The 15288-nt window shown below is 34.6% G+C and overlaps 1 protein-coding gene across 1 annotated transcript; it reads right to left on the bottom strand.

Annotated features, from left to right (window-relative positions):
• Positions 1-477: 477 nt before the first annotated feature.
• Positions 478-3153, bottom strand: LOC120265265. Its single transcript, XM_039273144.1, has 3 exons — positions 3055-3153; positions 813-1288; positions 478-754 (listed from the first exon to the last, which is right to left on the bottom strand). Exons 1-3 carry the CDS (start codon positions 3151-3153, stop codon positions 478-480), a joined length of 852 nt encoding a protein of 283 aa, XP_039129078.1.
• Between the last annotated feature and the right edge of the window lie 12135 nt (positions 3154-15288).

Here is a 15288-nt window from a genome sequence, read left to right as displayed (position 1 = left end):
ACTCAAAACCATGTTACTGACTTAAAATATCATTCAGAGCTATAACAAGACACCCAGAAATAATCAGCCAAATCAATGCTATAAAACAACTGACAATGAGGAGGCTAAGTTTAACACCTTCAAAATCTTTACTTGATAAAGAAAGGAAGAAGCTTTAGAATTCTCAAAATCGGTCCTAAAGCACCTGCTTCATTTCATTGAGAGACAGGTAAGCCTCCAACACCTGAGGGATGCTCTTCCTGAAACCTCATTACATATGTCTCAAAAGAACCTCCTTTCAGACAGCCAAAACACTTCGATAGTTGAAGCTTTATCACTCATCAAACCCTTGGATAAAAAGAACATCACAGCATGAAATCCTTGGCAGAATCCTTCTCTCAAGACTGAACTTGAGGAAGAAGTGAGATTTACAAGCACATCTCCGGCTTCCAGTTCAATTTGCTCACAAACAATGCCATGATCTTCTTGATCTTCTGCTCAAGAGACCGTCATCATCAGAGGCTGTTTCTTGAATGCCAAAAGGATCTCATCTTCAGGCAGCAAAGCTCTTGAAAGCTGCCATCTTTGCCTCCCAAGTAGCAGCGCTGACCGCAGAGAAGCACCGAAGGGCAACAGTGAATGAATGATGAGCTGGCCTAAAGACCCATCTCGATGACCCTCTCCGTCATTCTCTGAAACTTCTCGGTTTTTCCGCAAAAGCACATCGGCATGGAACTTGGCCAGCTCGGAAATCCTCCTCTCCGGCACGCCCAGGCTATGTAGCCAGAGTCCACATTGGGCACCATGTTCTTCTGAAGATCAGGTGAAGCAACCAAGGGAGTGTACTTGACGGCGGTGATGATATCCTTATCAGAGTGAAGAATGGTTCCTCGAGGAAATTAAAGGGAGGAATGATGCGCGTCTTCAAGCTCGATAGAAGGAGTTGGGTATCAGAGCCAAAAAGCTTCCTGAGGTCACTGCTGGAGAACCCTGCGCCGAGATAGAACTCCACCTTAGGCTTGAGATTGCTGCTGGGACTACAAGAAGGAGGCAGGGGGATGCGGCATAGCTTGGGAGATCTGAGTCCTTGGTGAGCCATGAGGGAGGCGAAGAAGGCGAGGCACGGCGTCAGGATTGCGCTTGGCTTCGATGTTGTTGCTCTCGGCGTCGAGGATTGCTCTTGGACGTGAGCTTCTTGGCGGCGGCGAGGGCCTTCTCCAGCGAGAGGCCCGCAGGAGGCGATGAGGTGGGAGACGAAGGAGAAGGAGGAAGGATCAATGGGGTTGGAATTGGGGATGGGGTACTGGTTCTAGGGTTTTTGATTTGGAGATGTTGATAGATTTCTTGTGATTAATCGGAGCATTGAGATTTGGGGAAGACGATGGAAGTGATGAGATTGGAATTGGAAGAGAGAGAGAGAGAGAGAGAGAGGTGAGAGGTTTAAGATTATTGATTTAGTGACTATAAAATAAATCAAATAATTAAAGTGTGTAGACAGGTTTTCAGATTATTGATTTTTTAGTGACTATAAAAATAAATTAAATAAATAAAATTGTGAATAAGTGAATCTTTATCATATTATTATTCTGCGCTCCTTCTTACAATTTTAAGGTCAGAAATATGCAAAAATGGTGATTCTATTTTGCTGTTTTCGCCTTTTTAGTCCTCTAATATAAAATCAGCTGTCTTTAATATATTTTTCCAATTTTATCTTTTGATCATCAATTGATGGAATCCGTCGCTTTTTGGTCCTTCAGGTTGATAAATTAAAAGGCGACCAAAAGTGAGATTCTATTCAAATAGACGAAAAATATGCAAATCGATGGCAAAGCTGAGTTTTATATAAAGCAAAAAGGCGGAAACTACGAGGCCAGTATTTTGACTATCCTCTACATTTTAATTTCTGTGCGGTCATGCTCGCATTTATTTATTTTTAGTCTATATTAATTATTTTTATTTTAAAAAATTAATTTTACCGCTTTATTAAATGTAGTATTTTAATATTATGTGTTTTACGTATAATATATAAGTTTTCATTTAAAATATAATGTTTTTGTTTAATATTTTATGTTTTAATATCTTGGCTTTATTTATTATTTTGTGTTTTAACCGCTTTAAAATCGCATGAGGATATTTTTAACAAAAATAACAAATAACCTATCAAATTGTCGGAGAAGAAAGGACTTTTAAGATTTAAAAATAGTTAGCGATCGATCGAGTCGAAAGTTTGGAGGGGATGATATGAACGATTTATCATATATTAAAATTTTAAATTTATTTTATAGTGATTAATTAAAAATTAAATCAAATAACCCAAGGAATTTTGCTATTGTTTATTGTTGTCGTTGATATACCATTATGGAGAGCAAATTGTGTGTTAATTAATTTTTAAAGATCATTTAAGCCTACAATAATTGATGCACACCATCAAATATTATATAAAAATAAATGATATAATATATATTGTAATATAAAATATGATAAGAATTTTCTCAGAATATATATGTATTAAAATTCAACAAAAAATTTGTAGTCATAAATATGGATGTCCAAAGTTGACAAAATTGAGTTTTATGTTATTTTATTGGACTGGGATATATAAATACATAATTGATTCATTTATTTTTATATATATTCTATTCTAAGAAAGTCTATAAATAAAGGTTCTTTTATAATATATATTATTATATTTAATTTAGCTTCATTACATAAACACTTGGGTCTGCATTAATATGACGGATTCCCTCATAAATTAATAAAATAAATACCGTTTTCATTGAAAAACAATGATAAATAATGTTTTCAGCGCGCTGGGGCGCTCATTTCGTCAGAAGTTGAGTGAAATCGCAGTCGTAGTGAGTCGACATCAGCTCCAAACTCACATGCCTCATTCGTCGGTGTCGAGCCACTGGAATCCAAGAATTTAGGTGGTGCGCAGCGAAGCACATGAGTTTTATAGAGTCGAAAAGACGTTAGCCTTTAGATAGATTGAGCTACACCTCTCACGCAAGATACTTAGAGCTAGAACTAGCATAAAAATCGCGGTCGACCGTGAAGTCGTCGACTTCTGCTCACTTCGTAGACGACGAGCACCATGTAGTGGTGTGAAGTTAAACCACTTCCTACAGCTTCCCACTCCCAGACGCACGCGTAAATGACTATCGCTTTTGTCATCACGTAATGCATTTTTCGATATAACAACCCAATCTCATACTATACAGCCGTCGTGTGTTAGATTTTACTTCTACACAAGCGCCGCGACGCCATATTTACTTTTAAGATCACCATGAGAAAATATATACGTTATATTAAAAGTTGTCCCGAAACATTTTCGATTTTCTAGCCTAGTTTCGAGCGCCATTTGCTCCTTCTCGTGATTGGGGAAAGATATATATCGTTATCATCTTGAATTCACGTGATGCTACTGATAGGAGGTTTTTGCAGTGATCCCTCCAGGTAGTGCATGATGTTTTAATGTCACTATGCTCTTTTGGAATCATCTAAGATATATGTTTCGACTATCATTACTAATTTTAATATTAATTTGCTTTTGTTAATAAGTCGATGGGACGTATATAAAGTCATCGACTCATTCGCATTTATGTAGCAAATTGTTGGTTTGAATGCACATCACTTAAGTTTGCCCTTTCATAATATTTCGCAAAATCAAATATAGTCGCAGAGTGAGAATATGTAATCTAGATTTATGCAGTGCAATGCTGATTTCGTGACATCACTTTCTTTTTAATATTTTTCACATCCCTATACTGAGGGAACCAAATATCTATCTAGCGCTTATAAAAGAATAGCCAGAACTACATTGCATTATTACGAAAACATTATTAGTTGTTAATTTCCCAGATTCAAAGAGTTTTACTATAAAATAAGACTTCTGCATCTCTTTGGGATCATCGCATTAATGATATCAGCCGTCTGAGAGATCGTATGAGATTTTACATCATACTATCTGTTTACTGGTACAATGTTAATAAACCGTAATCAATATTAATTACAAAATATAAAATATTATAAAATATTCATATCATTACGATTTTTCATATTTAAATATTATGAAAGAAAGAGAGAGAAGAGAGAGAGAGAGCTTTACTTGAATTCACTCGTCAGCATTTTGCAATTACTTCCCTCGACATTTTGTTTATGCAATTCATTCACAAAAATGTTCGTCACGGCGAAATCGTCGCGATGAGTAAAGAAACAATAAATGGAAGGCTTAGATGTCATGTTCCAATGGCATCGCTCAGTTTAAGGTGATGCTTAAAAGAGATCTTGGGAAAGGTGTGAAGTTATCTCACTCAAGCAGCTACGTAATGTGACATGGTCCACGTCAGTCGACCAGTATTTTACTAGCGAAACTCAAATTTAAAGATAGATTTGGAATTCGTAATATGGAATGATTTCGAGCGTGATAACAAAAAGCTAGTACTTATGCCATTATGGGCCATATTCAGAGTGAAGCCGCTTCACCTTGCACACACAAACGCTTCTAGTGTATATCCTCATACACATAGACTTTGTAGTAGCTAGCTTTTAGAAACCACTAAGCTAACTCGCTGCATGTGTGGTCGTAATCGCTTCATTTTGTCAGGTGTGTCTATTTCACGGTCGTACAGCATGAGATCTCGTAAAGTATAACGCCACGTCATAAATGTGTAGCGCCAGCAGTCAAAGCTATTCTCGATCAAGACAGCGCGCGCGAAATATGCAGCGCTGAGGCCACAAAAGTTTCATCGTGATGACGGACGAAAGCAGAGCTCAAAGGTTTCCTATGTAGATCGTATTTTTGTGGCCACGCGTCGCGTTTGTGGCCAGTCACGATTGCAATCGAGCGTGGTTTGTCAGGCTAGCGACATTCACGATACTCGTGGCCATCAGTCATGGCCGGAGGAATAGCGTTTTACGGTCACGACGTTACTGAGCTTTTGTGGCCATAGCTGCTATACCTATATGAAACTTATGTGGCCACTAGTGAAAATGAAGGCCGCTAAGGTGGTTTCGTCGAGATTTGCTGGCGCACCACCTGAGAAACACGCCGCCACACATCGTTTACGACACGCGACGTGGGAGAAAGTTATTAAAGCCAGGATTATATATAGTTTGTAGTCACTAGCGTTATAAAATACAAACATTTGTGGCTATGAGTGACATGAACCACATTTTTCAAAGAATGCTTTATAATATTCCATCATTAAAAATATGAGTGAGAGGCACCTATATAACGTTAAATATGAATTAGAAGATTTAAAAGATAGTAATGAAATATTATCAGAAAGACTTACTATGGTTACTAACGAGTTGGTAGAGCCGAACAACAGAATGAGGCGGGTGAAACAAAACAACTCACAGCAATCTAGATTTATTTCCTAAACCCGACAGAGCTACATCATGAGTCATATTTCCCCTCCCAGATGTGGATAAAGAATCAACATTTATACTTATTTTAAATAATTTTTAATTCGAATTGAAAATGTTATGTGCTTTAATGTACTAATGAAAGACCAATCATGTTAAATATGTAATTAAAGTAAGTATATGATGTATCATATCTATGATGTTATTATTATATACATTATTATATCTCCCACTCAAATACTATTTTGAGTGACATTTGTCCTTCTTTGCTTGGTTTTTTTTTTTCATTATATTAAAGTTAACTCCCAAAAGTCTCTCATTCCTAGCCCTTATTTTGAGAGATATTTGTCCTTCTTTGATTGAATTTTTTTTTTTTACATCTTTTTATTTTTTTTAAAGGAAAATAAAATGAATAATTAAGCTTTCTTCTTTAGCTTTAACCCTACCATCATCTCCGTCTTTTTAAACCGGCTTAATGCCATGGGGTATTTGAAATCCTGCATCTCTTATTCCCATGTCGAGATGGCGCATTATATATATATATATATATATATATATATATATATAATTCTTAAAAGCTTTCTTTTTACAAGTCCTAAGATGAAATGATTTTTAAAAATTTCATAAATAATATTATCATAATTTATGATCATAATCGGCATCTTTGAATGTATACATTACTTGAAATATATTATTTAATACTTTTGTAGAGGATCAGTTTATTAACTTTGCAAACAATAATATTAATAAAAGAATGTACATTTTAATTTTTAATGACCTTTTATACAGAAATAAACCCTATAAGATAAAACAAATACAAAATTTCATATTACAATTAAAAGAGTCAAGAAAAGATAAAGCGTGTGTAGGCACACACTTATCTATATATTGGATATATTTTTTTAACAACACAATTAAGATGCCTTCCTTTGTTACATTAATGGAATCTTCAACCAATTTTCCTTCAAAACTTTATTACATATCACACTCATTTTAAGAAAGTACTTATATAATACAGTTACATACATAAGGAGCTTCACAACAAAAGCAAACCTAAACACTACAAATATTACATAAATTAAAGAAAGCAAAAGTAAATTTATATTTTTCACCCTCTGAACTTGATTGCAAAAATCTCTCAATAATCACCTTCACCCCTAATATCATCAATTTATAAATTACATCAAAATTGGCCTTCGACTACATAACTCTTTGTCACACTCTCATGCCTCTTTCCATCCATTTTATCTTATACTCCATACTATCTCTCTAAAAAAGTTTATTCGACATATCACCAATTATTTATTATATTTGCTCTCTATTGCTTTGAAATATTATCTCACCAAGTGCTTAACAACCAAATTGACATTATTATACGAGTATGTACCATTTGATTTTGAGCACAAAATAAGCTACTTTACGTATTTGCAAACAATGCCTTTACAAAAGCGGCGATACGCGTAAATAATGGATGCATTAATCCATTTCCAACTTTATACCTTCCACCTACAAAATAATTAAAAATTAGTTTCCAATATTAATACTATAATTTCTCTTAGATTAAAAAAATATTGAAATCCATAAATTTTTCTCCCTTCGTAGGAAATTTCAAAAGCAGATTCGTTTCCACTCAATGCACAATTGAAGAAAAGTAATATATTCTTCCATGCCAAGGTTCATAAATTATCTATTCACCAATTATCCAACTCTCCTACTTTTAGATGTACATGCGAAAACTCTTTGCAATGAAAAAAAACAACGTTATTATTAAAAGAAAAAATTGCTTTTTAAAAATTCTATGAATGAATGAAATTACCATCAACGTAAAATTTGGAGATAATTAATAGATTTACAAGATGACTTTGAAAGCACTATATACTTCAGGAATTTTGCCCCGGTATATAAGGAATTTTTTCTAATAAAATCATACGATAATGATACTATTTCTAGAATGACAAAACATAATGATCACACAATCAAGTAAAAAATAAAGAAAAAAAACTAAAATAAGACATACAAGGAAATACATAAGAAACCTAGATTATGAAAACATAAAAATAGAGAGAATAAAATTGGTAGGTGGTGATGGTTTCGACTCGATATTCTTTTGATTGCAATATTTAAAAAAAACCCAAATGCCTTTGAAGAAAAGAATTGTAATAGTTGGTATTTCATTTTAAAATTATTAAAAATAAACTAAAACTTCCATAAAAGAATAACTTATTTTCACTTCCCTCTCCACTCTATTTTCATAAAAGATGAAAAATTTAAAATCCCAATTTATACTTTAAAATTTATAAACCAATAATTATAGTATAAATAAATAAATATTTATTGGCGAAAACATAAATACTATTTGCAAAGAAAAGAATGTAATTTTATAAATGTTATACCAAACAATTTTCTTTATTGTTATTGATATATTCTCTGCACAAAAATATGTTTGGTTTATGCCAAATAAGTATTAACATGAATACTCAAAAGAAGGCTTTGCGTTATAGAAGCGATATTAATACCCTTTGGAGCAAGGGATGGCAAAGAGATTAAAAAAAAAAATAGACCTTAAAGATATGAAGAATAAGAACTTAGAGCTTGAATAGAAGTTACGACAACATGAGGTAAAAACCATGTATGATTCAACACTTTGCCAAAGAATAGCAGCGTTGTTGTTTGCGTCTACGTTTTGAGTTGGAGAAAACACTTTGGGACAATGTACTTTCAGGGCTCTTTCCAGATATCACTTTATACTGCATCGATACTAAGGTAGAAGCCATATGGGAGAATCATTAGGAATCGGCCAGATAAGTTGGAGCTATAATTATACTACGTAGGTTAGTCGCATTGATTACTCGACTTTTGACTAATGGAAGTATTTAGCCACACAGAACACGATCTATTGATAAACTCAAATGTCGAAATTTATTATATGAAGGGGTCTAGAGAATGGTAATAGTATTGGAAATGATGATGTTGATGCTCGAGTCTTGCAGTAGGAGGGAAGGTGATGAAGGGTGTAAAGCTTACGCGATGAGAGAAAGGCTTATGTACCGTTATGGTGTTTGGCCCCTATAATAAATCTTTGTATGTGGTGCACACTTGATCAAGATCATATAAATAAATAAAAGAATTAAGTTTAATAAATAAATATTAATGATACCATGATGCTTAAGATGAGAGTAATATATCAATTTAGGAAAAAGAAAAAGAAAAGACCACTACACTTATCAACTATAGAACCCGGTAATAATAATCCTTATTAAACCATCAATTTTATATAATAATTTGGAATATATGATTAATTTCTTCTATATTGATTTCTTCAATTGTCTTATCATTTTCTTGATATTCTTCTTCTTCTTCATTATTATTAATTTCTTCATTATGTAGTTTTCTTACATTTTTGTTTGGATAGTTATATTTATATAAATACTCTGCCGGTCGATTCTAAAAATTTTATATATTACATATGTACGGTAATTCTTAAGAATCAATTGTCGATCCATGTCACGGATACTTTTCTATTATTTCTTCCATTTTTTGCATCCATTTTGTTTTAGTGTAATAGCTATTAAGTTTTCTATTATTTCTTACATAATTTTGTATTGTATCACTTTTAACAACACTTTAGTTATTATTTTATCTCTCGGTGGATATTCTTTTTATTTTTCATTTAAGATATTTAGATTTAACTTAATAATACTCGTATTATTGCTCGGGATAAATATTATTATTATAATACATATTTACTTTATATTATAATTATTTTCTCTATTATTTCTTTTAAAAATTTAGTTCGTTTAGTGTCTTAATATTTATTTATGATTTATGATTTCTTTCTTTTGATATTTTTTGTTGATTTGATTGGATATTTTGTTGTAGTAAAGATAAACTTTTGATTTAATTTGTTTTTTATATTAAAGCTGAAATAAGATTTAGGAAAATATAATCTACTTCTACACTGCGGTAAAAATAAAATTTACTATTTTGTAATAACTTGAAATAAGTAAGAGAGAATTAACATCTTGATAACAAGATCATGACATATGTAATATGATAGAAGTTAAACTTGGTAAATAACTCCTATTTGATCCATAATTATTGAAAGCTAAAAACTTGTTTTTTGAGTTTTTTGTTGGTTTTACTAGTTTTCATGGGTTTTTGAAAATTAAACTGGCTTTCTGCCATGGACATTCTCTACATCGGCTAGATTCGATCACTAGTCTTAGGTGTACTAACATTTTGCTCTGCTGCGGTCTTAAGTGGCTCATAGAGTCTCCGATTTCAGCTGCAGTGTTCCTTTCGTAATTACTTAGAAAGAGTAATTTTAGCCGTCAGATATTGATTATCTTACTAGTATGTGAGAGTTCATCTTGTCCGACTTTTCGGAGTTGGACTTACCTCGCGCCTCTTTTTCCCTAAGCGGACCCCATCCTTGGGCCAGGTACTTCTTAGTATTCTCAGGTTTGTCTTACTCTTTCTATTAGTTAGATTAACTCTTTTCCATAAAGTTCCATTTTTATTTCGAAATATTTTCGAAGATGCATGCAAGCTCGTTTTAGATTTTTAGATAATAGTTCGTGGATCGAATAAAGCTATACTACAGATAAAACTTACTATACATGTTGGGGACCACATTGAGGTTTTACCCTGGCCAAGTAGAGAAATATTACCTTGAGGTTTTTAGGAAGGTTCTGTCCATTCTGATCCATGGCACAGATCTCAAAGGGGCCTGCGACCGAGCGATGGGGAGACTGATGGATGTTGGGGATGCTCAGTTCAAGCTGCTACTCACGGGGTTCGTCAGTGAAATATGCAGTTAGGGGCGGAAAGCTTGATTAGAGAAGGATGCGTGAGCGTAAATATTAAAGAGAGAGAGAGAGAGAGATGTATGAGCGAAGAAGAAACTGCTCTTTTATTTCGTTTGGCTTGGATGGTGGATACAAGGAGGGATGGGACAACAGGAAGTATGGATGAGATCCACAAGTATGAGTCTCTTTAGATACTAAGGATGAGATGCCTTCTCCTTTGGCCAAACGTCTTATATGGGCTCAAGTCCTAACTAGCTGTTACTGAGACATATACCTAATGTCATAGTGGCTAACATGACACTTACGAAACTTAGCTATAGACTACAGAGGACATGGCGTCACCTGAGAACAGTCAAGTGCCAAAGCTAACATGACAACTTACGCACCCATTTAATTACGAGCATGCTCTTCAGCGATGACAACTCACGTACTACTGATTTACAAACCTATTTTACGCGCATACAAAGCAGGCTCACGCTGAAAGGATATTTTATAACTTTTGTTGGAGTAATTAGCATTGTGTGTGTATGTTGTAGGCGATGGACAACCATACAACAACTGGCGCGGTAACTCTGCGGCGACTCACACCATGTTGAGAAAGGAGTTTGTTTTCGTTACCTAGTGAGATCCTAATCCTCTTTTCAGATATATTAGTGTAATGTTTATTTTAAGTAAAGGCGATATGGTCTTTAAGTTGTCATATACTTGGATAGAATTTTTATATCATGATTTTGAGTGGTACAAAAATATTAGTAGTTGTGTCGTACTCAATTAGTTGTTTATGCTTTTAGTACTCTCCTACTCTGTTGTAAATCAAATGAGGGAAAATAAAAAGTTGTTATGTATTGTCTCCGCAAAATCACGTAACAAAGCGGACCCTCTTTGTTCCTCTTCCTAACCCATGGTTCTCCTTTTCTTTCCATCCATCTTAATAATAATCTAAATTAAATCATCTAAATAGTAAATAGCATTGAGCAAATTATCACATCTCTTCTATTTTATTTTAGAAGATTTCTTTTCTAATAAATAATTTATATACTGAATATATATTAGTTTGTATTAATTTGAGTCATATTTGAATAAAAATAAATATATATATATATAAAATATGATGTATCTATTTACATAATGTTAGAATGGGAAATAATATATATAGTAATATATTGCATATATTCAACTAGTTTATGATAGGAAGGAAAGTACAGACCCATAGTGGTTTCCGAGTTTTCTGCAAAATAAGAAATGATGAATCGATTCTATGATATGTGGTTTCCAAAATTTTGCAGGGAGCCAGATTAACCGCGATTAAGCTTTTGAGGTTTAAGCGAGCAAGAGGTGATCTGTTGTACATAGTCGCTGTGTGGCTTAGCAAGATCGACATGATTTTTGTTTGATTTTTGGAATTTAAAGTCTTGTTTAGTGAAATTTTTGGGAAGAGAAATAAATTTAAAAATATATTTTTATCCTCGTATAAGTTGGTTGGTTTAAATAAAATGAGCGATTTGCCCTGTGTGAGTTTCATTTACCGTTAATTGCAACGATAACGAGTTTTTCACTTTTTCATAATCTTGCACACACGTGATAGAATCGTCGAGGATTCATAAATTCCTCGTGTATTTTGAAAACTACCGGAAGCCAGCGTGGGTTTCTGTCTTTCACTTCAAAATAATATTGAATGAAGAGATATGGTTAACTACATTTACTTGCTCTTTAGATTTTAACGTTTATTATTTTTAGAAGAAGAAAAGTGGATAAATCATAATATATTAAAAGAGCATCGGTAGAGATACAAAGATGTTGGGGATCAACAACAAAATACTCTACTAAATGTGCAGAGCTGAGCAAATTATAGCAAAAGCATTCCAATTGAAGAGAGAAGAGATAAAACCCAAAGGTTACGTGCAGATAATATGATGTTTTTCGATATGGTAATGTATGATCGTTTTATATACGCAGTTTGTGCGATCCCACAAATAGCATGACTGCAAACCACACATTTAGAATAAATCTGACTAAATATATAATATTAAAAACGAAAAAGCCTGATAGAGCGAGGAAGTGCTTGCATTCGTTTCGATAATAGAAATTTGGTTATTTCTCATTTTGCTTGTTTAATGATTTTAACATGTCTACATATATATGCTTAACGCAATCCTATCCCCCACACTATTTACGAAGCTTTTGACGGGAAGGACATTTGGTCGATTGTGATTGGTTCGGCGTTCTTTATAATCAGCGGTTTGGATCGCACTTTTATGCATGATCGGGTGGCTTGGATCACTGATCTTACACTCCTTTGTAAATTTATTTTTCCAACCTAGCCGTCAACAACAGTTTCTAGCCTAGCCGGCAACGAAGCTTGATATCTTGGGATTTTTGTTTGAATTCTTAGTTTGGTGTTAATGGGGTTTATTAGGTGTGTATGGCCGATGGCGCTACTAGGGAAGTTCATTTTGTGAGGATGAGCGGATCGATTCCACGGAGGGAGTTTCGTCCATCGGCCCGAAAGCCATCATCGATGGTCATGGCTGCTGACGCACTCAGATCCTTGGCTCACGCTTTTCTGCATCTTAGGCGGCCCATGTGCATCTCATCTTCTTACAAATTTCAGTAATGGTGCATTTAAAATTCACTAGCACACCCATTCGATTTCTTGAAATTCCCTTCCCATGTAGAAATCTTAATTTGGGTCATAAAATGCGTTCGATGACATGCTTTACGCGAGGAATGATTGATGGGTGGTGAAAAATTGCATACGTCGGGGATGAGTGGTTAAGCGTTTCACGCGTCATGCTACACGTGCCGTTAGAGATGTGGAGATGAGGAGCTTAGAAGCTTCTTCTATGGCATCTCCTTGGCGGTATATGCTGAAAATGATGCTTTTCATGTTATTTTTGCCCACTGATGTTCTTTGTAATGATGGGATGCATGGCTCAGATGGTCCCACTTCCCGTCGTCGTCGTGATCCGGCTACTCGTGCGCGCATGTTGCCATGGTGCTCACGCAGGCTCTTCATTTCCATGAGGCGCATGTGCGCTCCTCCGAGAACAAGGATCCGCATCTTCGATGTGAAAACCTTTCTCTCTCTCTCTCTCTCTCCATAACCCTGCCCATATATGTATACATATTTCGTATGCGAGCAATGCTGATCGGTTGAGTCTGCATTAGGTATGTGGTCACAGAATTTATAGTATTTGTTAAAGTGGATCTCTGGCTTCGCTCAAATTCTCATCCTTTTGTGTGGGAAATAATTTAAAGCATGAGAGTTATTGATGAGTGTAGATGAATCACTTTATTTGCTGATTGTGAGTGTTTTGGTGATTCTTTGGATCTTTTAGTAGTCTTAATTTCCAATTTTGGGAGCTTCGTCAATCTAAAATCTAATTTTGCTGATGATAGTGCATATGGTGAAGGTCAACATTTGTGCGTTTTCAACTGTTGGACCAATTCATCTAAAGATTAGCATAGTCTACACAGAGTGTAATTGTTCATTTAGATAACATGTTTTAGTGAGACTAATCATGCATCATGAGCTTTCGATCATTCGTAGGTTCTCTCTAGACTTTTCATATTAACTTTACCATGACGGTTTCACACTCACTAGAGCGTCCATGGAAGTTCTCGTATGCGATTTTTAGGTGAGACGTTGAAAGTTTTGAGTTCATCATAGTCCATGCTCTATATCTTTTACGTGTTACATTTGGGTTGGCTACAATGTCAAAGAGTTAGAAATGTGCACTTTTATGATGACTATCTTTAGCCGTCTAGCATGTTAAAGGGAGAAAGTAGATCAGCTTAATCGTAGCGTTGTAGCGATGCTCCGATGTAGTAATGCTCCGTATGTGATGCTTGCTTGTGCATGTGTTGCATGATGAGGGAAAGACTACATCGTAATAAATAAAGATGGGAGCCAGATTTTAAGATAGAGTTTGGTTTCACCAGAGTCTGAAATAAATGAATATTTTGAAGGAATATGGAAATTTTAGGATGTTGCTTTCAGTTTTAACATATTCATTTTGATTGGGATATGCTTTCCTACCTTGTGTGCTAGCATGATGGTATGCTGCATGTATGATATATGCTACTTCGTTTTGCCTTTACGTCAATGGGGTGAATTTGTCGCATCGATTGATTAGCATAGACGAATGCCCTCCTACCAAGGAAGCCATGGATGAGCAAATGTCGGCCTTTTCCCTCTCTACTTCCAGGGCGAAACCGTTCAGTGCACCTGATTCGCACACTTTGGGCCTTTTATCTCTGCAACATGCTTGTGCAACTACCTTATTCTGATCGCTTGGCGCAAATTGTTGACATTTTGGTTACAAATGATCGAGATTTTAATGATACAGCCGTATGTTACTAACATGCTTGAACCTAAATTGTTGACGTTTTGATTCTGCATGTCGATAGATTTTTCTTTTTGACTTTTTGCCACCTTTTGCTCGCAGGTATATATAGCACTTTCATCACTTTCTAAAATGAGTATTGAGTGCGTTGCTAACAATCATTGCCATTCGAATTGAGTCTATCATCATTGAGAAGCTCGAGGTAAATTTTATAATTAGTAAGTTAATAATGTTAAAATACATATATATTCCTTTGCTTCCATGAGCAGCACAAAAATGGTATTTGTGGCAGATATGATGGGTGTCAAATTAAGTTTGGTGTTAATTGCATCCCATGAAACAGAACATGATGTTCTTCGCTGATTGAAAGTTAACCAGAGGTTAAGCTTACCAGCAGAGGACGATATTATAAGGTGGTACAATTATTATTTTCATTATATATCCGTGCATTATTGGGTTTCAAATCTAAAGTTTGATGTAAGATGTAGCCTCCAGGCAAATGTTTCTTGCTTATGTGAGGAAGAGATCAACTAGCTGACTGTTGCACTTGGATCTGATTGATTTGATGTTATCAAGTTACTAACATAATTGAGGCCCCAATTCTTGGCGTTTTGCTCAGCGTGTACTATAATTGTTACGAATTTAGGTATTGCTACTCGGAGATATTTTTCCTTTTGACTTTTTGCTCTATTTATAAACATTACTCCAAGCATACTTTGTGAGGAGGAGATGTTTTCATTATATATATATATATATATTAGTAATTATTGATGATTATATTTATG

This window comes from Dioscorea cayenensis, chromosome 7 (genome assembly GCF_009730915.1).
Source record: "Dioscorea cayenensis subsp. rotundata cultivar TDr96_F1 chromosome 7, TDr96_F1_v2_PseudoChromosome.rev07_lg8_w22 25.fasta, whole genome shotgun sequence".
NCBI lineage: Eukaryota > Viridiplantae > Streptophyta > Magnoliopsida > Dioscoreales > Dioscoreaceae > Dioscorea > Dioscorea cayenensis.
This window is presented reverse-complemented; position numbering and strand designations above follow the sequence as displayed.

What these genes read in the sequence shown, in the direction of transcription:
- LOC120265265 (XM_039273144.1), bottom strand. Translation starts at nt 3,153, where the DNA reads ATGACAAAAGCGATAGTCATTTACGCGTGCGTCTGGGAGTGGGAAGCT. An exon ending in TGGTGCTCGTCGTCTACGAA is followed by an intron (nt 1,289 to 3,054) that starts GTGAGCAGAAGT and finishes CAAAAACCCTAG; the next exon opens with AACCAGTACCCCATCCCCAA. An exon ending in CCGTCAAGTACACTCCCTTG is followed by an intron (nt 755 to 812) that starts GTTGCTTCACCT and finishes CTGGCTACATAG; the next exon opens with CCTGGGCGTGCCGGAGAGGA.